The sequence below is a fragment of the Rhipicephalus microplus genome, chromosome 2 (genome assembly GCF_043290135.1).
Source record: "Rhipicephalus microplus isolate Deutch F79 chromosome 2, USDA_Rmic, whole genome shotgun sequence".
NCBI classification, from domain to species: Eukaryota; Metazoa; Arthropoda; class Arachnida; order Ixodida; family Ixodidae; genus Rhipicephalus; species Rhipicephalus microplus.
In genome coordinates, this window is record NC_134701.1 from 188,413,089 (window position 1) to 188,438,994 (window position 25,906).

At 44.6% G+C, this 25,906-nt stretch overlaps 2 protein-coding genes across 2 annotated transcripts in view; one reads left to right on the forward strand and one right to left on the reverse strand.

Moving 5' to 3' along the window:
• On the reverse strand, positions 1-24,612 carry LOC119170543 (uncharacterized). Its single transcript, XM_037421732.2, has 7 exons — positions 24,159-24,612; positions 23,971-24,064; positions 23,624-23,832; positions 23,214-23,345; positions 19,857-19,997; positions 12,313-12,584; positions 1-11,908 (listed from the first exon to the last, which is right to left on the reverse strand). Exons 1-7 carry the CDS (start codon positions 24,238-24,240, stop codon positions 11,129-11,131), a joined length of 1,710 nt encoding a protein of 569 aa, XP_037277629.1. The 5' UTR covers positions 24,241-24,612; the 3' UTR covers positions 1-11,128.
• Positions 24,613-24,681: 69 nt separating this feature from the next.
• Positions 24,682-25,906, forward strand: part of Irbp (Inverted repeat-binding protein) — a 41,278-nt gene continuing 40,053 nt past the window's right edge. The window contains exons 1-3 of the mRNA XM_037421731.2: positions 24,682-24,834; positions 25,270-25,366; positions 25,462-25,563. Coding sequence (XP_037277628.2) covers positions 25,307-25,366; positions 25,462-25,563 — 162 coding nt within the window. The 5' untranslated portion in view covers positions 24,682-24,834; positions 25,270-25,306. The remainder of the gene's footprint in view (positions 24,835-25,269; positions 25,367-25,461; positions 25,564-25,906) is intronic.

Consider the following 25,906-nt stretch of genomic DNA (forward strand, 5'->3'; position numbering starts at 1 on the left):
TTCTGGTGTCGATATAGATATATATAGTTTATTAGTTGTCGTTGCAGCGGATGTCCCATGTATAATATAATGTATGTGAGGCTCAGCAGCGATCGAGCCCATCAAAGTGTGCCTGACGTATAGACAAGACAAACAAACAGCGTATACAGACACGAGACAACACAACAGGAATGGATGGAGTCCTCGACCAGCCTTTCGACTGGCCTTTCTCTGCCTCGCGCCAAGCGAAACGAAAGCTCTGGAACACATTTCTTGCTTAGGACGGCACCGCCCGAAAAGAAAGGCGAATACGTATTTATACCTAGAACGGAAGTGTGCAGCCAAATGACAGTAGCGATCAAATCCTGCAAAGCCAAGGTCTCATTTACACAAACAAGAAACAGCAGCACGCTGCTCTCCAAATATAGTACAAGGCTTGCGCACAGAACTACTAGAACACGTGGAGGGGAGATTAATCTTTAACCACTAAATGCGAGTTAAAGAAATGGCAATTCTGAAACAGGGAGGAATATTATGCAATATTAATCCAAGTTATTAGGGTACCTCTCAGGATAGCTCTGCTCTTGAATACTCTGGAATTACTAGGCCATGAGATGCAACCATCCCGGCATGCATGAGGCTTCACAAATCTCTTCTGGGTACAAATCCGATCAAAGTACATAAAGCAGATCGATGATAACCTATAGCACACACACACAATATCAAATAAAAAAAGAAAACTGACATCAGGTGACAGAACAGAGCATGTACCCTACATGGATATGTTGAAGCAAGTTACCAATTGCACTTAAGTATTCACATTTGATTACAGCTTCTTTGAAACATTGATGAAACAAAAGGTGACAAGAACAACAGGCTCGTTATGTAAAACATACCTTTTCACAAGTATTTCTGGATGACTCGCATGTTCTACAGAGCAGAGTTAACTTAAGTGAACATAAACAGTTGCCTTATGTAACATTCGCAAGCAGTTTTAAGTACTGTACCACCAGAGACCAGTGGTGTGTTGTTCCACTGACTTGACCGTACAGTTGCAAAGTTGAAGTGCCATTAGCAAGGTGAGAGATTGTGCCTTTTTTCGCTAATTTTATGAACGTTTACCCCCCCCTCCCTAGATTTAATGTGGTGTTTGGGTCATCCGTCCATACTATCATAAGCGCGGCATTAGGGTAAAAGATTTACTTGCACTAATCTAGTGTTTTCATTGCACGTTTTTCAGCACAACAGAACTCATTCTAAAAGAAGAGGCCTCAACAACTTTCTTTCACAAGAGTGATAAGGTACAGAGCTCCGAAGCATATTAGAGCATTACTATACAGCATGTGAGCAAAGAGTCGATTCACTGAATGCATGAAGCTGTCTTCACCACGAAGGAATCACGTGGCTGAAGGGGTTAAACGCACACCCAAGTACACAGCATACATCCACAAAAGAGGGTGCGTATAAATACTTTGATTTTACCGGCAAGCGCGCAATTCTGCGACCGGCACAGGTTGCTGAGCTCGAAGTACATGACTTTAGGACATTTGAAATTCCATTCATCTCACTGCAGGTCATAGTGCGAGCAAGATGTATGGGCCTTTCCTTGTGGAGGAGCTTGCTTGCGAAAAATTTCAGGCTGACCACGTGAACAACATCGTCACAGTGGTAATTTAATTACAATAGTGAGACGATTCCGATCGTTAATACAAAAGAGGGCCAGAGCTTTGCATTGTAATTCACAAAATGAAAGAAAAATACAAATTGCGTGAAGCGTAGTGCTTTCAAAAACAGGCCACGCCAACGAAATTTCGCAAGCCAGCTCTTTTGCAAGGCGATGCATCTCCCTGCAGTGTAAATGAAATATTGAACATAAGATCTCTCTGCGTGTAGCAACAGCCCTCGAAATCTCTCGTGTATCCTACATACAAAACAGAGACACTATCGCAGGCGTTATCCACATTTGGTGACAACCCAAGTAATTGATTGAAGTGCCAACCGAAAATCGCACTGCAATTACATTTATGTCCTCCAAAATCCCCCCCCCCCCCCCCCAAGAAAAACAAAAAGCTCCAGAGAGATGTTGAGTGTTTGTAGCAAAAATTAAGCGTATGGACAAAGGAGTGAACACTAACCTACTGCTGCAAAGTGTCTTCTTGTTCTTTTTTCTTTATTTGTACATCTAATTTTCGCTCCATACACTCGACATGCAGGACCACCAACTAGCCCAGATGCAAACCATCCACAGAGATGTTAACAAATGAAGTGCCTCGGCATCACTGAATAGGGCGAAAGCAACTGGCAGGCACACCTATGCAAACTACTTTCGAGCTGAACAGTGAATTTGGTGTTCCACTATGCAAGTCACTGACTGCGAATGGCTGAGATGCGTGTCGTTAGTGTGTAGAACTAAACAACAAAGTACGCCTAAAACTATGCGATAAAACGAGCGCGATGGTCTTTTACTTCTTGAAGTATACCCGAAAAGCAGAAAGAACAAGAATGCATGCCGTGACAAATTTCACAAGCCGACATAAATCAACTCGCACGCACAGCACAGGGCGAGAGCAGTTCTCGAGGCAGCCAGTATAACAGGTGTCACATCACATGATTCACAACATTGCTTGTATGAGGGAAACGGCGAAAAGCTCCATGATGGTCATGTACACTAAACGTGTAACGTAGGCCCTGTATTTATTTACACAGTGGCAAACAATGCGAAATGAGCTGTCAGCAGAAAATGCCGCATCGTTTGCGAAAGAAAGTCAGGTCACTCGAGAGGAACCATGACGTAATGCCCGCATCTGGAAACTTGCAGAAAAGTTCCAGACTTCGGCAGTGGGCGTTGACGGGAGTAACAAGTAGCTGAACTGACACACAAAATGGTTGGGCAACGCAGCTGTCATGCGCGCACTTCTGAAGATCGCAAAATGCTGCTTCTAAAAAAAAGTTTGATGGGACTGTATTGAAAAGGACAACATGAAAGTGTGAAATCTGAAGAAGCAATTCATAAGAGTGTAGTCGATGCAGGTTTTATTGACCTGTCATACTCTAATTATTTGGGTTCTGGCGACATACCTCAGAAAGGTAGCTTGTTCACTTTTGCACAGCAAGGTACACATTGCTACAATGATGAGGCTATTACTTGATCACCTTTTTGCTACTTCACTCTCTTCTGAGATGGTATTAGAATATTCAATTAGTAAATTTAAACATAGGTTAATGTGAGTGAGCATTGGTTCCAAATGCTAATTCAGACACCCAATCCTTGTCATGATACAGGTTATATATTCAAAGATAAACTTTTAATTATGTTGTAATAGCACACCAGTTAATTCTAGGATGTACTGAAGCCCAGTATCTTCATTGAACAATGTAACAATGGAGAAGCAGTTCTTCAGAAGACGCTGAAACTATGCTACGACAATGCACGAACAAACGACAGGAAGAACAAGAACTGATGACAGTTTTTTTTGAGCACTTGGAGAGCAGGATGGCTCGATCGCTGCAAAGTGGCTGCACCGTTTGGTGCTTGGCTCTGAGGCACTAGAAGGAACTATAGACTCTTTGCTGTGAACTGCCCCAGCACGAAGGGCAAGATGAAAAATAACTCTAGAGCATCCTAAATCGTGTGCCTAATACAGTCACGGACACTGTCTACTGATAATGATAAGTGAGCCTTCCACAGGTGGTGGAGCCACTGTGGTTGCCCCATACCAAGCAGCAAGGTAATTTTGGTCTGGCTTATGACCGACATATACAAATTAAATACTCAAACATAATCATCAACTGAACGCTAAACATTCCGTACCCACGGTGGAAGATGACACTCCTGCCACTTAATTTTTGCGACCAAATATCCGACGATGTAAATGTACAATTTGTCATTAACATTCTACCAAGCCACATAAAGTTGCGTTTTTGTTCCTTTTCCTGCACATGCCTGCATCACTGCCATAATATTTTACAATTAGTTACATGACATATGGAGGTATCAGGTGCTACATTTTTCTCACAAATTTCTGCTCGCATGCTGATATGAAGAAAAGACATGCACTGCACATTTCAGAAATGCACAAATGGTGCTGCTTTTCACTGCTTAGTGACAAAGCGCATTTCGCCCAAAATACTGTACGGACCCGCCATATTTACGCTGTGATTCAGTGCTGACACTGCTGTGCACTACTGAACAATGCACGTCACTGTTGAAGCATTGCGTTTTCCCTGAAAACTATTGTTGAATTCCAATGGCAGAGTCGGAGCAGCCAATGGACTCTCTGGGCGAGTACTCGACTTCGGCGTAGAACAACCCCTCCCAATCCGCGATTGGAACACAATCCGTGCCACCAGAGCAAGCCTAAAAGCAAGGAGGAAGCAGAAGTCCTTGAGTTGCCCAGAATACCTTGCGTGTAGGTACTCCAATCCGCTCATTCCACTGTCAAATTCTCTTGAATTCCCGCTCGTACGTAGTAGTTTAAGTGTCGGGGAAACGATCCAATCAACTGCTCGTGCAGCAACTGGAGCTTTCTGCCTTGGCTGTCGCAAAATACGGCGACAGCCGCGGCACCAAGCGGGCAAATGTGTTAAAGGGAGTCTGTCACGCTGAATTTTGGTCAACTTCGCAGATTTCGGCAGAGCAACTTTTCCTACTCCTCGGAGTCACTCCCACTTTAAATTTACCTCGACTTTTTCACTGGAACACACATGCTCTAAAAAGAGCAAAAAAACTTGCTCCAACACCGCCATTGGAATTCAACATATCTTTTCAAGAGAAATCACCACTGAAAATGCAGGCTCAAAGAGAAAATTAAATAACAAGACCCTCATTACATCCACCCTGGGTGCAGCTAAACATAACAACGTTCCTCAAGTGTCCTTGGTTTTCACATTCAAGGAGCGACAACCTTTGCGATGAGCAGCCAATGCTGTTGCCCGGTTATTAAAAACTTGGCAGCAATCAGCATGCTTGCGTGGCAAATGCCAAGAGCAACACTATGCTAACCTACAGTGAGTAAGAGCTATTGTGCAACTCCCGAGAACAGCTAAAACGAGGGTAAAACACTTTGGCACTGAAGGGGGGGCGTCGGAAAAAGTCCTCGCACGCGCACAACTAGTTGTTGCACTTTCGCACAAACGGGCGGCGGCCAGAAACGACAACATTATATATAGAGAAAATACGATATTGGCAATCGAGAAAAAGTACATCCTGTTGGGTGCATGTACATTGCATAATTGTGTGGCAGCCCGTGTCACAGGGATCTGTGCTCAAATGCCAAGCTTGGAGGCTGCGCTATTTGTAAGTGGGGTAAAAACTGTGCTCGCAACGGCAGCAAGGCACTAAGAAGCAACACTGCGCTTTTTTTTATCTGACCACAGCTGCAAGTCAGGTGCATTGGGTAATCTCTTTTCAACAGATTTGGCCACATACACATTAAAACAAATACCAACTGTAACAAGTTATTATCCAGAATATCCCGAAATTTGAATCTCACTGTTTTATGCCACTTTATGTAAAAACACCAAATGAATGACCAAAGCAAGTAAATGATGTCTTTTTTATGTTTCGTAAAAGTTGTCATGGTTGTTTATTCTGGCTTAGTGTTAACCAGAAGACCAATAAGCTAGCTTCATTAACTGACAAATCATCACCACAGGCAAATAAAATCAGCTTTGTATATCAGCCAGTCTTCCTTTTTACAGACATTCCATTGATACTTCTCATATTCCCAAACTTAAGTGTGCTGTCTGAAAATCCAGTGCTGGAATATTTTTGGCAGATTTTGAGCTTGGGACCTCGAAAGCCCAGTTTACTCCTACAAAGCAGCTAAAATGCAATAGTGCCGGGTGCCTTGAGGGTTTCAATGACCTTTCAAGATATTAACCACCTACCACACAACCAAAAGTGCACTGTGGCCTCGGCTTTGGCCATTTTTTCCAATACGAGACAAAGAATAAAGAATGAAAGAGAAATTGTGCAATCAACGAGTGTTTCACAATGCAAGTGCGCCGTTCACAATAATTTCGCAGTATCCCTTAAAGGACTGTAGAGCAACTGGCCAACTGTCACTAGTCACGATGGGACTCGAGACAGACATTCGTAGGGAGAAAAACTTGAAGCAATTAACAGTGATAAAATATTTATCTTTGCAAGGGTGAAAATCAGTCCCCTTTGTGAAACATTGTCCCCCACTGACATCATTCGGTCGGTTCAAGCAATTCTGATAAAAACAAAAAAACTTAGTTCCTTGTACATGCACGCTGCTTAGATTGTCCTTCCATGTCATCACAATCACAGCTTTCTACTAATGCACATGGTCTTCGAGGAAAAAGTGTTCGACAAGATGAACCAATGAGAACATTTCTCAGATATTCGTTAAATAGTTTTGGACCACAAACTGCAAGAATGCTTACTAGTTCACATGTGGGCTATGTGCAATATATTTAAACCATACCCAATTACTCTACCTCCTGCATATGCAGCGATGTCAAATTCTCACGTGGAGGTCTTTGAAGAATGAGACAGGCCAGGAAGCACTAAAGATTATTTTGCTTCAAAAGCCCCATGCCTACACTGTTGTAAACACCATGCCTTTTCGTCTAAGAACTCAAACTATACTCAGAGTTTCCATTGCCTTGCTTTCTCTTTCTCTGTAGTGCAATCTTTTGTAACAGATAGACAAATGATAGAAGGGGCGGGGAGCTATGCAGTTAACATTATTCAGTGCAAGTGCTGGCAAAACTGTGACAGTTAAACTCGTGCTCAAAGCACCATTCCCAATTTCAAATGATGCTCGTAAAAGAAAGGGGCAATTATGTCCGAAAAAGAAAGAGCACATCGCGGTGCAGTGTGCAAGTGCATTACGCAGGTGGAACAAGCACCTACAACAAGTGCTTATGGATATATCGTAGCAAGTAACAGGTGCGTCGTAGAAGCAAGTTGCCGCGTTTCTCTACAGTCCTTTAGCAGCCCGAGCAAAAGCAACTCGCAGCGAAACGTCAGCATTCCCAAGCAGAGCAAAGAAGCACAAGCCCCAGTAGAAGCAAGCTGTTTGGCAGGAATTCAGTCTGAGCTTTTTGCCAGTGATAACGTATACACACAGATGCACACACACACACACACACACACAAGGCGATCCTTGATATGCCAGTACAAAGGGATATGCCTCCTTGAATATTACGCACAAATGCATCGAGTTGCACAACACACGTACTGCCCGCTTGCACAAGCAAACAGCCACACATTATCCAACAGCGGCTGCTAGTTGACAGTAGTAGCGCAGCCATAACCAGGAAACTGAGACACAAATGACGTTCCATTGGCGTGTGCTCGTAAAATATAAACACGCAGCGTAGCTCTTCCTCTTTTCTTCTATTTTACTTCACAGGGAAAAGGAGCATGTAGTATATGAGCCGCACGCTGCTACTACTCGGAGGTTATGAACTGTTGTTCACTTTGAACTTGTTTTGAAGCACAACCAGAAAAAGTGGAGAGGCTCGAGAAGGCCCTCCTCTAGAGCTTGCTTTTCTAAGATGGTCTTGCATGTGCATTAGAACCAATGTTTCCAGTGCTGCACTCAGTGCAATGAAACTCGTAAAGAGTACACCACTAATACTTGCACAGGGATGGTGTGTACAATAATGAAAACCATCTGGCGATGTAATTGTGGTGCACTTACTTTGAAGGCAGTTGCATTTTTTTCAAGCAAGTTATCTTGTCCTCGTGATTGAAACTCCTAAATTAAACTATGCTGGCCTCTCTACTCGTGGCTTCCATATCATTACTATGCAAGGGCCGCACCACACAGTTTGTTACCAGCGTAATGAGCACTTTCTCCTTTCTCTGAACAGTTTCAGAGGAGCTCTTTTGGCGTGAGCGTGCTTACTCAAAGAAGCTTTAGAGGAGGTCACAAATTAACAAAAAAGCAAACAAGTCACTGAGAGGAGAGCCTCCTTCGAAACCTTTATGCACAGCAGACGCGCTGCAATCTGCAAAGCACGCATTCTGTGCCATTGTCCGAAACATACTTTCAGAAGCAATGGACGGGCAGAGGACAGAAAGAAGCAGCGCTCTTGTGGCAGCAGTTTTTTTTTTTTTTTTTTTTGGCACAAAGCATTCCCTCTTTCCCCATGGCAGAAACATATTGCTGCTTTTAGGCTACCTGGTGAAAAACATGTGAGCAAGAGAAAGCCAAGAGTGGCTGTGAGGTGTCTCACAAACACCCCTGCCCCGCGTGTCGTCGCTGCCTTGTGCATTAGCCTCAGATTCATAAAGTCGTTGGCTCTCAATCAAATCCTTTCATGTTTTTGATGAAGCATTCAACACATTCATAGAGCCCAGATACTTTCGCTGACTATGCCAACAATGCACTAGAAATTCGTGGTGCGACAGTGTTTTTAACAGAAACAACGAAAAGTTCCCTTCGTTTAGATTGTGTTGGTTAATCAATCGGATTCAGGGAAAGTGATAGTCTCGATTGGTGGCTGCAGACAGAACTGCTATTTCATATTTCTTGTGTCCTGTTCTGAACCTCTCTGTGAGACTTTTCACTGCAGTAGACTCTCAGTAAACGGAAATCTGATAAATGGAAGTAATGCTTAAACGGAACTATTGCCTCTGCAACACTTGGTTTCGGGCTTGTATTCTACACCCATGTTCACCTCTCAGACCACGGAACTCCTGTTAAACGTAACATATTTTCCCGGTCCCTTCAGGTTCTGTTTACTGAGAGTCTACTGTACCTGTGGGTTTTGTACACTAGCTGATATGTTGCAGCACGATGAGTCCACTTTGATGTGAAAATACAGACACGTCACACAAAAAGCATTACCTCCCTCAGCCGAGTTGAGAGTTGGCAAATGAAATGCTACGTCCAGCCACAGCAAATAGCCTGGGATTTTTCACAGACAATGTGGTTCCAGAATCCCAACTCATTTTAACGGCGTTACTCAAGAACGGTTACCAAGAAACTGGCCTTGCCTCATCGGCTGCGGCTTAAAAAACTAAACAGCACAATGGTGCTCTGGAACGAGCACCCAAGGGGGCATGAACACCTCAATGCCAGAATAAGCTTTAAAAGCAATCTGCAGTTTTTGTCTAGAGCTCCAGTACGGTAGTTGCATTACATACCAAACTAAATATATATACAGTAACAAGCTCATTGCTGACAGACATGGTTTTCCCAATTCAACTGTAATCACATTGAACACAGCCATGGTACTGGGTTATACCAGGGTAAAAGAAACAAATGTCCGAGGATTTAAGCTACACGTTGCCGTTTGGTGGGCCATGTCATTACAAAGTTGATGGTCAGATACAGAATTGTATTACTTATCCTGCACCATGGTATTGAAAAATGTTGTTGGCACAACATTTTTAAAGCTTAACACCAAAATTACATATATTATGCGCCTGGGCAGCAGGTCAATCTCAAACCAAGAGGTGGCGCTAACACGGCTCGCCCCACTATCCCGATTTCCTTTGTGTGCTCTCTCTTTCACGCGTTAGACCACACGTATTGCAGAGACGATGCGAGTAAGTAACCTCTGTGAGCTCTAAAGATATAAGCATGAAAATATTTTTTTCCCATTCGATGCACTGTTTAGGTTACAGTAAGCCTTTGTTGCATTAAAGACTAAGCAGTTAAAGTGTAAAATTGCTGTGAGCTTAATGGCTCAATTAAATGCACATCTCAAGTGACAAGTAACATCTTACAAGAGAATAAACAGGTTTCACATAACATTAAAACAAGACATAAATAGGTATCGCCCCAGCATATGAATCTCAAACTCACATGGCTGAACAAGGGTCAATGAAAAAAAGAAAACCATGCTCATACAGAACTGCAAATCACACACAGCGTATCAAGAAACAGAAATGTTGCTCAAGCTTTACGTAAAGACATTTGGAATGTCCAAATTGGCACTGTAATACAGGAAGGAAAAAAGAAAACGGTTTCACATGGTAGGAGCAATCACACTAACCAGTTATAAAGACACTAACAAGTTATAATGGGTAGCCCGAAAAGAAAGAGCAAAACAATATTAAAAGTTGAAAAGAGTTGCAGTCAAAGGTTTCAACTGCTCAGGTCACAACATTGTATAACTACGGTTCAAAGGTGTGTTTCACATTTTATGCGCTTTTCTAAAACAGCTGAAGCCAGACCAGGTCATCCTTGAAGAAAAGTTCATTCCGTCGCTCTCACCACTTCTAGGCTTCAATACTGAAAAAATGGGCCTCGAACGTACCAACCCAACAGAAGAAAAGCATCTTCGTTAAAATACTAAAAAATTTCAGTTCCAAGCAATAATCATCACTCTAAAAAAGAATTTCCCCAGAATACTTAAAAGAATCTCCGTATAGTACAACTCGCGCAGTTACCTGACTGTGCGTCGAATCGGTGAACTTATTAACTGATGAAGCAGCAAACTTGATGCATATACAGATCACTAGATACATCCAGAACCCAGCTTATTAATGCAACCAAAGTACCATGTTGACTATCTCAGGGCATAACCACACATTGGTTTCCTTAGTCTAAAGACATGACATAGAGCCGTTACACATTCTGGCTTGCACATTTCCCAGTATCAATCGAAAAGACAACTCATGTGTATTCGTGGCAACACAACTTTCAAAACAAGCACGGCACAACCTAGTGTGGTATTATTGATAGCAAGCCAACATACCTCACCCTCTCTCCCTGATCAGGGATTAGCATCGAAGCCTAAGAACCACGCAGCACTATGATCCAATTTTTGCGCCCACCAAATCATTCTGTCCAGTTCACATTCGTTTTGCTGCTCTAAATGAACATATCTTTACAGGCCCTCCATAAGTTCAGCACTCACATTTTTTATATAGAAAGGCCCACTCCAGCAATAACCTTGTTGAAGTCCTAAGCATTAAGTGCTGGTGCATCTATCGTGTGCAAAAAAACAATCACGTTCGCCCAATGCTTATGGCAAATTGTCTGCCGCAAAGCACGTGCACGCATAATTCCTTGATGCTGATAAAAAATAGCGATAAAAGACCTCCTAGCAAGCCCAGGGCCTCTCTATACTCAAAACTTAAAAACAAAGGGCTCACATAAGTTGCAGCAATACCCACGGCCAGCCACAATCATCAACCTTTCTTTCGGAAAGCTTGACATCAAGTAGATGCCCTCTGCTCAGCTTTGACAAATTCTTGACATGCGCTGTGCCCATTGGCACTGTCAGAAGAGGACCCCTGGGAAGTGGAAATTGCCGAATCCTCCACTCTAGTTGGAAACGCTGGCCCGCGAGAAAACGATACATCGCGGAACGGTGTACACACGACAAGGCTGTCAGATGCTTCCGGAAACCCGTTGCTGCTCCCGCCGCCAGCGGCCAGAGTGCAGTCGGGGGAGGAACCTGAATGTGGCTCCTCCCGGTCACTGGCTAATGCAAGGTCGTCATGAAAAGGTGCTCTGTGGAAACCAGCAGTGTCTGCGTCATAGCGGTTGTCGGATGCCACGGCTTCCTCAAATGCGGGCAGCAGACATTGGGCTTCGCATTCGCTCAGGTCCTGTAGGGAGGAGAAGCGCGGTGGCGGCGACTCATCCCGCGGCCACAAGTGGCACGGCCACGGGTGGGAGGTAGACGAGCCGGGCGCCAAGGCTCCACAGGAGTTGGCGGCAGTCATCTCTGGCATTTCGGCACAGGGCTCCTTGTTGCCGGCCGTGGCCAGCTGCTCGGTGCTCTGGTAGGGCGGCGGTGGGCCCTGGGCGAGCGGCGAGTACTCGGGGGGCTTGGGGAGCTGCTGGAGAAAGTGCAGCTTGGGCCGACCACCCGGCGTACCACTGCTGCTGTACGTGGCTACAACGTAGCTGCCGTGGGCGCACGTCACTGTCCGGAGGTCGGCTCCAGTGAGGTGCGAGCATGACGCAGGGCCCCCTTCGCCAAAGCTCATCTGCGCATAAAAGGCGGGAGGAAAACACATATTTCTGGTACCTTGCGTGCCAAAAAGTCATGATTCAGTTATGAAACACACCGTTCATGGGGCACTCTGAAGCAGTTCTGACCACCTGGGGTTGCTTTAACCTTGCATTCAATGCAGAGTACACCAACATTTTTGCATTCCAACCCTACATAAATGCGCTTGCCATAACTACAATGCTTCCTTTCAAGACATTACACAGCAAGTTCATGTGCACCCTGCTTTACGTCTGATAAAGTTTTACAGACTTTCTTGATTACCTAAAGTTATGTCAATTCAATCTCTTGCTCTTGATATCTGCTGTGTTTACAGCTTCCAATGAAAACTTTTCATTGAGTCTACCTTGGCAACCTGGCCAAGTTCAACGACCAACTCACCCCCGTTGAGGTGACTGGGTGATGCAGAGGCCTGCACCAGGGAAGGCAACGGTGGTCGGCGTCGCCGCTGACAAAAGGGAAGGGGCTCGCCATGACAGCACGGCGCATGTGTATGCGGCAGATGGCTGCTACCATGACCGTGGCAACCAGGATAAAGACCACCGCGCAACTGACCACGGTGTACACTGACGACTGCAGGTACTCTACACTGGCACCCAACCGCTGATGTGGGGGTCGCGCCAGCACACCCACCAGCGTGGCTGTAGTGTTGGCTGCAGTTAAAAAAGAGAGGGGAGAGGAAAGAACAGCAAAACATCATAACAGCTGGCAGGAATCATGACCTGAATGCCATGCATACAATAATGACAAGTACATAACACCGTATTTACCATTTTTAATCTTTAATCTTTTTTTAACTGCAAAAGGGCTCCAATTATATGAGGTCATCAAGATGCTCGGTATTTAATCATAAGGTTTAATATCCCAAAACAAAGTGTAAGAAAGGCTGTAGCATAAGGGCTCAAGAATATTTTTTATCAAACTATGGTTTCTACTGCGCATTTAGATAAGCAAAGTTATTGCACATCTCAACAGTATGCGCACTGAGGAATGCACCACCCACCACATTCAGTTATCGAACTAATGCTCTACAGCCGAACACAATGCTGTCTGGCACAAAGTGGGAAAAAAAAAAGAGATTAAAAGAATGACGTCGACATCCACAGCATAATATTACAGCCACTTAGCTGCTATGATGAATTTTCTGAAATCCCACATACATACGCAGTGCCACAAGCCTTTGAGCCCGTCCTCATCACTAAAGATGGGCGGATAGTAAATTTCAGGTTCGAAGCGAATAGTGATTCGGTCAAAAGTTTTCTAATCGAACAGGTAGAATAGTATATACAGCGTATCATTAATCAAAATGAGCATACATATTTGTCATGATGCAACTAACCAGTTCAATATTAAAAAAAAAATTGGAACAAGGCATGACTGAATGTTCTTCTCTAATGGTTCGAAATGGAGTTGAAGCAAATTTGAATAATAGCAGAATTTGAATTTGAGTACGATGCAAGTAATAATCAGTAAATTATGATGACCAGTAAAACTCACTATATATTGAGAATACAAGCCCATATAACAAGCTTTTAAATTTAATAGCAAGTGATTAATCGAGGTAAGGGTAATATGTTGATTTAACTTTGAAGTGGTACTGCACGGCAGTGCGTCTTTTTCGTGCATAGATGCTTTCGGGGCATGGAACTCCTAAGCTTCAGTAAAACCACCTTTACAGAGGAGTTACATGCAGCCTAATCTATGCCTATTCGTTCACTGCAAATGCTTTGAAACTGCAAATTTAAGATCATGCTGAAGCGAATTCAAGTAGCATTCGTTCAAGTATTCACACATGTCTACCCATAACCATTCAAGTGCTGCAATATTTAAAGTTTGAGGCAGCATGGGGTGAGAAGTGATGCGACACAGATGGTGAGGATGGATGATGATGATGATGATATATGGTGTTTTTTGGCGCAAAGGCCATTTGATGGCCAAAGAGCGCCAGTTCATGGAACAAGGAATGTGGACAATGATTGTGATTAGCGGGTGTATAAGGGCCATAAAATTCCTCGCAGTAAGGCGGGTAAAAACATAGAAGTAATAAAATCATGACCATGCCGTGAAAGGTGTGTGTGGTGTGAATAGGTGACAAAAGTAGGTGATAATGACAAACGATGGTGGACATGTATGGCATTAGCACAAGTACCTCACTCGTTCATACCCTTGCGTCCAAGGGCCGTGAGGCAGGTGCTTTCCTGTGTAGCCACCGCAGCAAATACCTCTCTGGAGAGGTCATGCTACGGAATGCCCGGGTACATGATATGAAAATTATGAATTTCTTTTAAAAACGCTAACAATAATTTATGACTAAAAAGCGGTTCCCTACCAACGAACATTGCAGGGTGTAAAGGTATATGTTGTCGGTAGGGTAATGGAAAATGTTGTTTTTTTAGAGTTTCTAAGTGTTTGCACTGGATTAACATGTGAAGGACTGTTAATGCTTCACCACATCTGTCACACAATGGTGTATCGCCACCGGACAAAAGATATGTGTGTGTCATGTATGTGTGTCTTATCCTGAGTCTCGTTAGTATTACCTCTGTATGACGCGATTTCGATACGGGTAGCCAATGACCAAGGTGTGGCTTCATAATGTGTAGTTTGTTTTGTGTGTGTGTATCCCACTTGCTCTGCCAGTAGTCCCTGAGGTTTCGTTTGAGAGACGGCTTAAGATCAAGGGCCGGGATCGATATGGGTGTTGGGGCAGTGCTTTTGTGGACGGATGCAGCGAGCTGATCTGCCCTCACGTTGCCTTCGATCTCACGGTGCCCTGGCACCCAGCACACTGCAACATGTTGTTTGAGTGTGTAGAGTGTGCACAAAATGGAGTAAAGTGAGACAAGGACTGGGTTTTTTTGTTTTTTAAGAGTGTGCAGAGCCGTTACCACACTGAGGGAGTCTGTATAAATTACTGCTTTTTGTATTTGTAATTGCTTGATGTGTTTAGCCGCCAAAAGTATCGCATAAGCTTCCGCTGTGAAGATACTTGCGCCTGGATGTAGAGGGCCAGCATCCGAAAAGGATGGGCCGACAGCAGCGTAGGACACGGAGGAGTTAGACTTGGAGGCATCTGTGAATAACTCCGGACGTGTGTACTTGTGTTGAAGTTCCAGGAAGTATGTTTGAATATGGGCAATAGGCGCATGTTTTGTAACTTCTAGAAAAGACACATCGCAGTCAATAGTCTGCCACTGCCACGGTGGCGGGTATGCTACAGGAGCCATTAAACTGTGTTCGAGTGATATTCCAGTTTCCTCAGCTAGACCCTTCAGGCGAATTGAAAAGGGCTGCCTCATCGAAGGCCTGTTTTGAAACAGAGTGGAGCTCGACAAATCATTAATAGTAGAGTATGAGGGGTGCTTCTTGTCTGCTTTCACCTTAAGGAAATAAACAAAGGACATGTAAGTTCTCTGCAAATGAAGCGACCACTCATTTGACTCAACATAAAGGCTTTCTACGGGGCTGGTGCGAAAAGCACCCGTAGAAAGGCGGATGCCCAAATGGTGCATGGTGTCCAGCATCTTCAAAGCACTTTGAGTCGCAGACTGATAAACAACGGCCCCATAATCTAAGCGGGTGCGAATGAGGCTTCTATACAGGTTCATGAGACATTGCCTGTCACTACCCCACGTAGTATGTGACAACACTTTTAAAACGTTCATGGCTTTTAAACATTTTGTTTTTAAATACTTGATGTGCGGTACGAAGGTCAACTTGTTGTCCAATATTAATCCTAAGAATTTATGCTCCGCATTTACAGACAAACGTTGACCGTTCAGTTCAATGTCGGGTTCTAAGTGCATGTCTCTCTTTCGGGAGAACAAGACACACGTGCTTTTTTGTAGGTTCAGTCGGAATCCGTTTTCCTCTGCCCATTTGGAGACCTTGTTTAAACTTAACTGAACCTGCCGCTCACACATTGCCAGATTGCAAGACCTAAAGCCAAGCTGGACGTCATCGACATATGTACAATAAAACATATTGCGAGGAATGGTCAAGCGCAAGGAATTCATTTTTATGAGAAAAAGTGTGCAGCTAAGTACACCACCTTGTGGCACGCCTGTTTCCTGGACAAATGTTTGGGAAAGAACCGTGCCCACTCGGACACGGAATGTTCGGTTTGACAGGTAACTTTTGATTATGTGAAACATTCTTCCGTGCACGCCAAGGTGGGAAAAGTCTCTTAGAATTCCAAAACGCCATGTTGTATCATAAGCCTTTTCGATATTGAGGAACACAGAGAGAAAATATTGTTTATGAACGAAGGCGTCTCTGATCTGTGCCTCGATACGAACAAGGTGGTCTGTGGTGGATCTACTTTCTCGAAACCCGCACTGAAATGGGTCGAGAAAATTGTTTGTTTCAAGAAAATGTACAAGTCGGCAGTTTATCATGTTTTCGAAGACTTTGCACAAGCAGCTTGTAAGTGCAATAGGCCTATAACTCGAAGCTGAAGAAGGGTCCTTGCCCTCTTTCAAAATGGGAATAATAATAGCCTCTTTCCAGGAGGTAGGAATAGTGCCAGAAAACCAGATAGCATTGTACAAACAAAGTAAGGTTTTTCATGTTTCGATTGGTAGGTTTTTTAACATTTCATACACCACACGGTCAGAACCTGGGCAAAAGTACTGCAGGAGCTTAGAGACGTTTGGAGCTCAGCTAGACTGAAAGCTTGGTTATATGCCTCGTATCTAGTGCATTTGTGTTCGAGTTTTTGCCTTTCTATTCTTGTTCTGTATTTTTGGAAAGTATCAGTACAGTGGGATGAGCTGGACACCTGTTCGAAGTGTGCACCGAGGAAGTTTGCCTGATCTTCCAAGGTATCACCCTGAGTGTTTATGAGTGGAAGTGTGTGTACTTGTTTTCCTGCTATCCTACCGACCATGTTCCAGACTTTAGCCTCCTGTGTGTATGAATTGATCCCTGACGAAAACTTCTGCCAGCTTTCTCTTCTGGCCTGCCGACGCGTTCTCCTGCCTTGAGACTTTATTTTCTTGAAGGTGTCAAGATTTTCGGCTGTCGGTGAATTCCGAAGCAGCCTCCAAGCTCTGTTTTGCTGTTTGCGCGCGTTTCGGCATTCAGAGTTCCACTATGGCACACGCCGTTCCTGGGTGTCCATTTGTTTGTGGGATGCATTTTGTTGCAGCATCAATCAAAAAAGCTGTGAAGTAGTCGACAGCAACATCAATGCTTAAAGTACATATGTCACTCCAATCTATACGAGCGATGGTATAAAACTGTTCCCAGTCGGCTCTGTTTATGAGCCATTTGGGAACACGGGGTGGACACTCAGTTGCTGTAGTTGTGCTCAAAACTACGGGGAAGTGGTCACTTCCGTACAGATTACTGACGACTTTCCACTGGAGTAGAGGCACAAGAGATGGAGATACTATGCTTACGTCTATGGAGGAGTAGGTGTTATATGCGAGATTATAATAGGTTGGTTCTTTTCTATTTAGGAGACATGCGCTCGACGAGAGAAGGAACTGTTCAATCAGTCGACCTCGCGCGTCGCAACGAGAGTCTCCCCATAGCCTGCTATGCGCATTGAAGTCTCCAAGGAGAACATAAGGCTCCGGAAGTTCATCAATTAAAGAGTGTAAATCACGTTTTTGCAGCTGATAGCTAGGAGGAATGTAAATAGTGCAGATTGTGATCAGTTTATCAAAAAGAACCGCTCGAACAGCCACTGCCTCAAGGGATGTTTGGAGTTGTAAGTGTGTGCATGCAATCCCTTGATTCACTATGATGGCAACACCTCCGGATGATGTCGTGGCATCATTTGGTCCTTTCGAAAAATAACGTATTTACGAAGAAAATTTGTGTGTTTTGAATTAAGGTGTGTTTCTTGTACACACAGCACTTTTAGTGAGTGTTCGTGTAAGAGTTCTTGGATGTCGTCAAGGTTTCTGATAAGGCCCCTGACGTTCCATTGTATAATTTGAGTGTTCATGGTGAATGTAAAATAGTGCTGTGTGTTCGAAAAGCGAGTGGCTGTTTAGACAGGGAGTTTGAGTTCACTTAACAGGGCCGTCACCAGGCAGGCCCTGTTATCTGCTTTTTTGTTTTCTTGGCGCGCTCCAAGGAGCCACGCCGCTCTTTCGGCACCAAGGGTACCGACGTATCCATTGCCTCCTCGGAGGCACTGGATGCCCGCACGTGCGGGCTGTTAGTTCGAATTTTGGGCCTCGCCTGGTGAGGTGAGGCCTTGAGACCCGACGACTCTGAAGTCTCCGGTCTCTGTTTGAGAGTAGGCGGTGTACCCTTGGCAACAGTCACCTTGGGGGCAGGTGCCACAACCACCGGCTCGGTATGCGCGGCCCGAAGGAGTGGCGAGGGCTGGTGCGGCAGTGCCCCCTGACACGCCGCATAAGCGTATGTAGGTCCATAGAATGGAGCGACTCTTCGCCGTGCTTCCTTAAATGTAATGTTCTCCTTCACCTTCAACGTAATTATTTCTTTTTCTTTTTTCCAGTATGTGCAGGAGCGTGAATATGCGGCATGGTTTCCTTCACAGTTTACACAGTGTGGCGGTTGTTTGCAGTTCTCAGACACGTGGCCTAGGACTCCACATTGTGTACAAGTCTGGCGACCACGACAGGTTTGAGGGTTTGGTATGTACGGCCTGATAGATGTCTTCGTGTACCCTGTTTGAATACATTCCGGTAGTTTACTGGATGCAAACGTGAGTATTAAGTGTTTTGTCGGTGTTTCCTTATTATCTCTTCTCATGATGATTCTCTGTACATTAGTGACATTTTGGCTCTTCCACTTCTCCAAAAGTTCAGTCTCAGTCAAGTCAAGTAAGTCCATGTCAGATACCACTCCGCGAGTTGTGTTCATTGATCTATGTGGTGTTATGGTTATTGGTATGCCACCGAAATCTGAAAGATGGTCTAGCTTTTCAAATTGTTCTTTGTCACGGATTTCGAGGAGAAGGTTTCCACTAGCCATTTTGGTTACCTTGTATTCTGTGCCAAGAGTTTCGGTAAGACATCTAGAAACTAGGAAAGGAGAGACAGTCCTGGCTTGCTTTTCAGTTTTTTCACAGTGGATAACATGAAAGTGAGGATATGTTTCTTTTGGCTGGTTGAAAAAATTTATATCATCGGTGCGTACCCGCTTTAAGCCGGTACGATCAGACAGTAGGGGGAATGCTCTATGCATGCCTGTCTTATTTTTGTTCAGCAGCGTTGGCGGCCACCCACCACGGAGCCCAACGAGGGGACGCTACAAGTTTGCGGACGCTGAAACCTGCAGACGCCAGCCGTACAACCCCACTATAACCCAATGTGCCTAGACCAAGATAGGCTATTTGCACAGGGTTAACCCTAGCAGCCAGGAATTTTGGAAGTAAACGGAAGAGAGTAGAAGACAGGACAGATAAATAATAAGAGATAAAGATGAAGATGTAGGGAGAGAGAGATAGGAAAAGGCGACTGCCGATTTCCCCTGGGTGGGTCAGCCCAGGTGTGCCGTCTACGCGAAGCCGGGGCCAAAGGGGTGCGTTGCCTCTGCCGGGGGGCCTTAACGGTCCAATCACCCAGCGTCGGCTCAGCCCCCAGGATCCCCTTTTCCCCAGACACGGCAAAGCCACGCACGGCTAGGCGTGGGAGAGAGTAGAAACTCCCCCGTTAGCTCGGGTCCGTGGTGTCGCTACACACCAAACGCCTACTTGCGCAGGCGCCCCTGCGGGAGTGGTGAGGATGGAGCCTTTTGAGAGAGGACTACTACATGTTACACATATTTCTTAGAAGAGTCCATTTCATATTACTATATTGTGCTACTCTTCACAAGTTCACAGAAGTCATAGACACCATCTATGACTTCTGGTACTTGATGATAAGGCTCCTTTTCTAAACGCAGCGCCATTGAACGAATTCCACTTCCTATGGAAGGCACTAATATCTGACACGTCTTACCTATGCTGGCCAGGTACTTTTTGCAGCAGGGAAGCACATAAGTAACTCGGCAGTCTGGTTGCGTAGCAGGGTCACAACACAGCGAGCGAGGCAGACAGCGGCCATCTTCACAAAGCACCTTGTCCTCGCAAGGGTCAGGACCTGAGTGACGGCACACTTTGAGGACATGTTTCCCGCCACAATATAAGTAGTCATCGCTTACTCATCAGACTTCAGGGATACTTATGGGTTTCGGGAACTAGAAAATACGTTTTTAAGATATCTGTCACTTCTGACAGAGAGCTGGGAAGAGCACTGGTTTGAACTAGTTGGTTTTCCATTTTTGTCACGGCGGTACAGTGCAGCAGTGAAGGAAGGACACAGAAATGACAAAGATGTGCACATGCTGCCTAGTGCAGATGTAGTGTTTTCTAGTGGCACCTTATAAGAAGAACAGAAAAAGGAGAAATAAAAAATAAATGACAATTTGTGATATGCAAAGCACATGATAGGACCTCCTCATAACCTGTTTGCACTGGTGCCTGTTATGAATGACCACTCTCCTCGCGTTAACGCTAACTGTGGCTCACTTACGTATGGGAATTCTTTACATGTCATGCAAGCTACTTCTACAATGAGGCAGGTGTGATCTCTTATACGTAAGAAAATCCCATTAGTCTGATCAAATGCAGATACGTGCATTTGATCAGACTAAGTGCACGTACCTCACCAGAGTACGGCCACTGGTACAGGTTTCGATTTATTGAGCCAACAGGACGATATTTGCAATTGCCTTATGTGAGCTAGTGCACCTGCACACATGCATTCCTGCAACGATGGTGCCGAACGAAGCAAGGCAAATGCACAGTACGGTTCCAAGAAAATCTGCAATACTTTTTATTTCTTGCGGCAACATTATCAAATCAAATACAGTACCACGCCCAACTCCCAAAGGGGGCAGGAGAAGCAAAAGGGCTTAACTATAACCCGAGCAGAAATGCACAGCAAAAAAAAAAAAAAAAAGGCACAGTTAGCACTTCTTCACGGCAAATGGCTCACAGCATTACGCTACAAAGGGAAAGGTCCCTGGTGGCATTGCTGCATACTCTCACGATCACTGACCCATGGGCCTAATTGCTTGAGGAAAAGCAAACTTCATTTGCACACGCCTTCACTAAGTGCAGCTCGGCGTAGCATAATTATGCACTGCTCTTCGGACAAGTTTTCGGAAGGCACAATGTAAAGTACTGTGCGCTCACTGCTGTTGCCAGGAACTGTTGGTGAAATCTGTACGAGAAAAACCTAAATAAAGAAACCGACGAATGAGAAAGAAAATCGGGTGTTGAGCTACGCTGACCAGAGGGAGACTGTCCCTGCTGCGCACAAAATGTCTAGCAAGACTTTGTGCAGTGCCACCGCCGAGATCTGGCTACGACAAAGGGAGCCTGACGTCAACCCACTTTCTGAGAATCGTAAGGCCGCGATAGATGGGAGAGACATGATATGACATGTAGACACCAAAACTAGTTGAAAACCCATGCCATGGCAAGGGGCAAAGCTCTATGCCACAAGCTATATGCTCTACGATGTATAGTTACAAACCTCCCACTTTCATATCTGGCACTGCTAGCATGCTCCCAGAACTTTCAAACATCTGCCAGTTTGATCCACGCCGCAAGCATCATACAGCTCAAGGCCATTCGATACATGACACCCCGAGTACATGCCACGAGTCAGTTATGGTGTTTGGTGCCACAAAGAAGTGCTTGTTTCCTTGTGGAAGTGATTCTCCCTCATAAAAAAGGAAGCTTATGTGGGAAGAAAAAACTGCATCTACACCAACACAACACACAAAAGGACATACAACATATATACAAAAACAGTTACATACACCGACCCGCTCATCAATTTTTCGTACGCCGATATTTGTAGGGGATCGCAACAATCTTGCAGTCCTTTTGCATCATTTGCTCTGCAGTGACTAGCTTCACTGCTATCACTAATTAAATTCCAGCAGATAGTCTCAGCTATCGAGACTGGTAATTCGTCATGATAGCTTGAGGCTTTCAGGCAACGTTTATTGTGTGGTAGCAGGACTGGATTGATGCGTTAGTGAAGCAAACCTCGAAAATAGCCATTTTTGACAAATTAACTGTGTGTAGACTAAGTGGGTAGGGGTGGTATGCTGGCGCATAGATCGTAAATACAGCAAACATCATCATTGTTATAAATGACGTTAAGGTCAAGGATTCGAAGATGTGGCATTTATTTTGTGTTAAACGTGATAGAGAAATCGAGTATTCAAACTCTGACAAGTCAGAATGTGAATCCAAGGCAATCCCAAGTGGCACACATGGATCACCAGTTTCTTAGAATAGGTAGGTGTTCCGAATCGACTAATCATAACTATGCAGGTGGTAATTATACACTACCTTAGAGCGTTTACCATTTCATTTCGTAATAACCAGATGCAGAGGTAGCCGTTAAAGGGTCACTCACCAGGCCCCATACCGAATTTTATTTATACCGGGAAATTGTTGGGTGCACGATGAGAAACATTTTGGCACAAAATTTTTTTGAATCGGTTCATTACGAGCTGAGAAAACTGTTTTTTTTTAAGCAGCGTGAGACGAGGATGAAAGGAGGTGAGCTCAATACCCTTGCCGCTCCTCTGCATAGCCTTCGCAAGCCAAATCTCTTCTCTACCCTCTCTGGAATCCGATCAAGAGGTCATGTGCGCATGACGTACGCGAACAAGCCCAACCCCCGTGCACGCGAGCGGCGTTCATTTTTTAATTTTTCTGACCAGCTTTGTTTTGAGGCCTACTGCCTGTTTCTGCGGGATGGCTTGGAAATGCTGGCTTAGACGTAGTAGAATAGATGAGCACAATGGTTGCGCCAACGCATAGGAGCGTTCCACGGCTGTGGTCTGCTCGATGCGCTGACTGCGGGTACACGAACGAATGTGTAACGATGGCTCGTTAGCCCCGAATCTCGTTGCAATTCTTCGTGAAAACAAAAAAGAAAAAAATGCTCACATTCCTTATTGCGTCTCATAATTTATGTAGAAATTTATTAATCTCTTCAAGCAAAAAATGCATAAACTATGCAGGTCCTGTTAAATAATTTTCGCTATGTCATGTGCCACAGTTGACAACGTCACAGCATAGTCGACTACGTCGGGGACTAACATCACTGCATTGCCGTGTAAGTAGGGCCATTAGGATGAGTCGGAATCCTTACGACAAGCTTCAAACCACACAGCACGAGGCCCAACTCTGCACTTTGAGTAAAATGACCCAACTTTGAAATCACTGCGATGACTCCAAGTGTCACTTCCACCACAAGCAAAAGCTAGCAATGTGATCCGAAACGTACCACAGTGCTTGGGGGCTTCATCAGAACTGTCGTGACAGTCGACGTGACCATCACAGGCATATCGTTTCGGAATGCAGTAGCCGTTGCCACACACGAACGACTGGTTGTAGCAGGGCCGTCTCCCAGACAACGCTGAAAAGAAGTAATGTAGCGCCATTAGAACTTGTAACAGAGCGGCAGAGTTTCAACAGCCAGTAAGTGTGGTTGGTTAATTTTTAAACAAACAACCACCACACATTGTTGTCTATACAATGCCTCGAAGATTCTAGATCCCGTAAAATGTTACGCACTCGTCCTCCTATTTTATTAAGTGCGCTAATGTTCTAAAGTTAATGTTTGTATTTCGTGTGTGACACAAAGTAGAACAGGCATTTTTTTTTTTCGCCCAAGAAAATCGGCGAAAAGCTCACCGTAAGTTGACACTGTGACGTAGACCGTTCTGTTGAACACTCGATTGACGTTGGAATCGTGATGGCGTGCGACGCATGTGTACCAGCCGGTGTCGGGTTCCTCCAGATTATAGATGGTCACACTCTTCTCGTTGAAATGCTCAGACTCAATCTTGACACGATGCGCCTGGCGCACCTTATCCTGTGGAATGACCCACGTTATGTGGAACCTGAAGCAAGAACGCGAAAGTGAGATGGAGGCGGCCATTTCAAGGCGAGATTAGGTGCGGCTGCCACCCATGAGGTATCATCGTACACTTCAAATAAACACCGGGTCGAAAGACGTAAGCACGCAAGAGGGCCCTTACCTTTCATCAGAGGCGACTTTGCAGGTTAGGTTCAGGTCGTCATCCACTCGCCGCGCTACTTTGCCAGAGGGGACGGTAATCACGAGCTCCTTACCTGGAACGAAACCGTCACCTTTGCATTGACCGCAAATTCGTACTGCATCAGAGAGAAATCGAACGCGTTGGATCCGTGCAATGGCGTACTTTACCTTCGGATTCGGAGGACCCATGTATTGCACCAAAAAGAACCACAACTGCAAACAATTGGCGAAAACTAGGGAGGATATCCATCTATACAGCAACCGCATCAAGGCAACATTCGGAGCGCTAGGACGGCCGATCGCTTTGAACCCGAGCGATTTTTCCTAGTACGGAAGCCTTCGCTTTCCTCTCTGGCATCCGGTAAAGAACGGCGAAGGGGTCCTAATCTTTTACGCAATTAGGTGGGTGGGGTGTAAAACTTAATAGCGTTATATACACTACTACAACAAAACCACAAAACACACGCAACCCTCAGAGCATAAACATTATTATTTCTGTTGCCAACAGCTTCGCGTCTCGATTCTGCCAAAACAGGAATAGGCGAAAATAAACCCACATATTTCAATAAAAAGTAGGGTTATTTCAGCAGTAGCATTTTAATTTAAGTAACACACAAATTTGTTTAATTGTCTTGCTGTATAAAAGAAAGTTTGATGGTATTAGGAATCTTGTCGTTCATTATTGACGGCTTTGTCACGTGGTTTTGCGCATGCGCGCAAAGCGGCTGTTTAGAATGGCGGCAGTTCGCCGGTTTTGCGCGCTGCATTGTGGTTCTCGATAAAGTTCTTGAAGCGAAAGTAGTTACCGTTCAATTAATTCAATTGTTTGCGCTTTCCGTAAAAAGTGAGTGCCGATTTCCAAAGTCTGCTCGTACCTAATAAAGTAAGCGAGTCGGTGGCGCATTGTGCAACTACGTTGCGCTTTGTAACGCTGAAAAGCGTGCGGTAGATTGTTTCGACAATCGAAACAAGTGCCATTACTCAAGAAATATCCCGTAATTAAGCTTCGCTATTACAGGATAACATGAAAGTGTATCCATCATCTTAGTGCACCAATTTCAGATGACATCAATGTGACGTTCTTAGTTGCTGAGGGGGAACATGCAGAGTCGTAGCACGTCGTGCCGGTATTTTCGAGTTGTGTCGTAGCATCGCGCAGGTTTTCGTGAGGTGATAGCGGGGATAGCGTCAGAAACGCATAGACATATGGTCAAGTGTTTCGCGTACTGTGTACATACATTCATTCTTGAATAACGAAAATTTTTGTTTGCGTTTCTAGCGAAACTTCACTGCACTGCGCGGGTGCAGCAGTTGGCATGGATCAGCCGTGGATGCGTCAGGACGATGAAGAGAGTGATGATGAAAGCAGCACCGTGGTACCGCTACTCTTCTTATTACTCTGCATCATCTTAGTAATCGCTTGCTCATAACTAACCAGCCAGAAAATAAAAACGTTTTTGTTTTGTGGCAGGACTTCGGGCAAGCCGTAGATGGCATCCTGTTTCTTATCGACGCTACGGAAGGCATGTTTGAAGAAGTTGACGGTGACACCGCTTTCATGCAGTGCATTAAGGTGAAAAGATTTTTATTCTTTAGCTTGACAGCGAGGCACGTAATAAAATGTACGAACATAAAACCTGCTCTACCCTATGAGCAATGTAGCATTTCGGATGTAATAGTTTAGGGCGTAGCTTCATTATATGACGCATTCTCAGTCACAACACTGTTATTCCAACATTGAAGAACCTAAATTTTACTTCATTATAATGTAAACTTCAAAATTATTGTTGGTCATCAGCCAACTTTTGATGTTAATTGCTGTTGAATTAAATCATTAAGGCCTTATAATGATACAAATTAAATTATTTTGCAGGGCAAGGCATTGTGTGGCTAAGACCAACGTAGTGTATTGCACA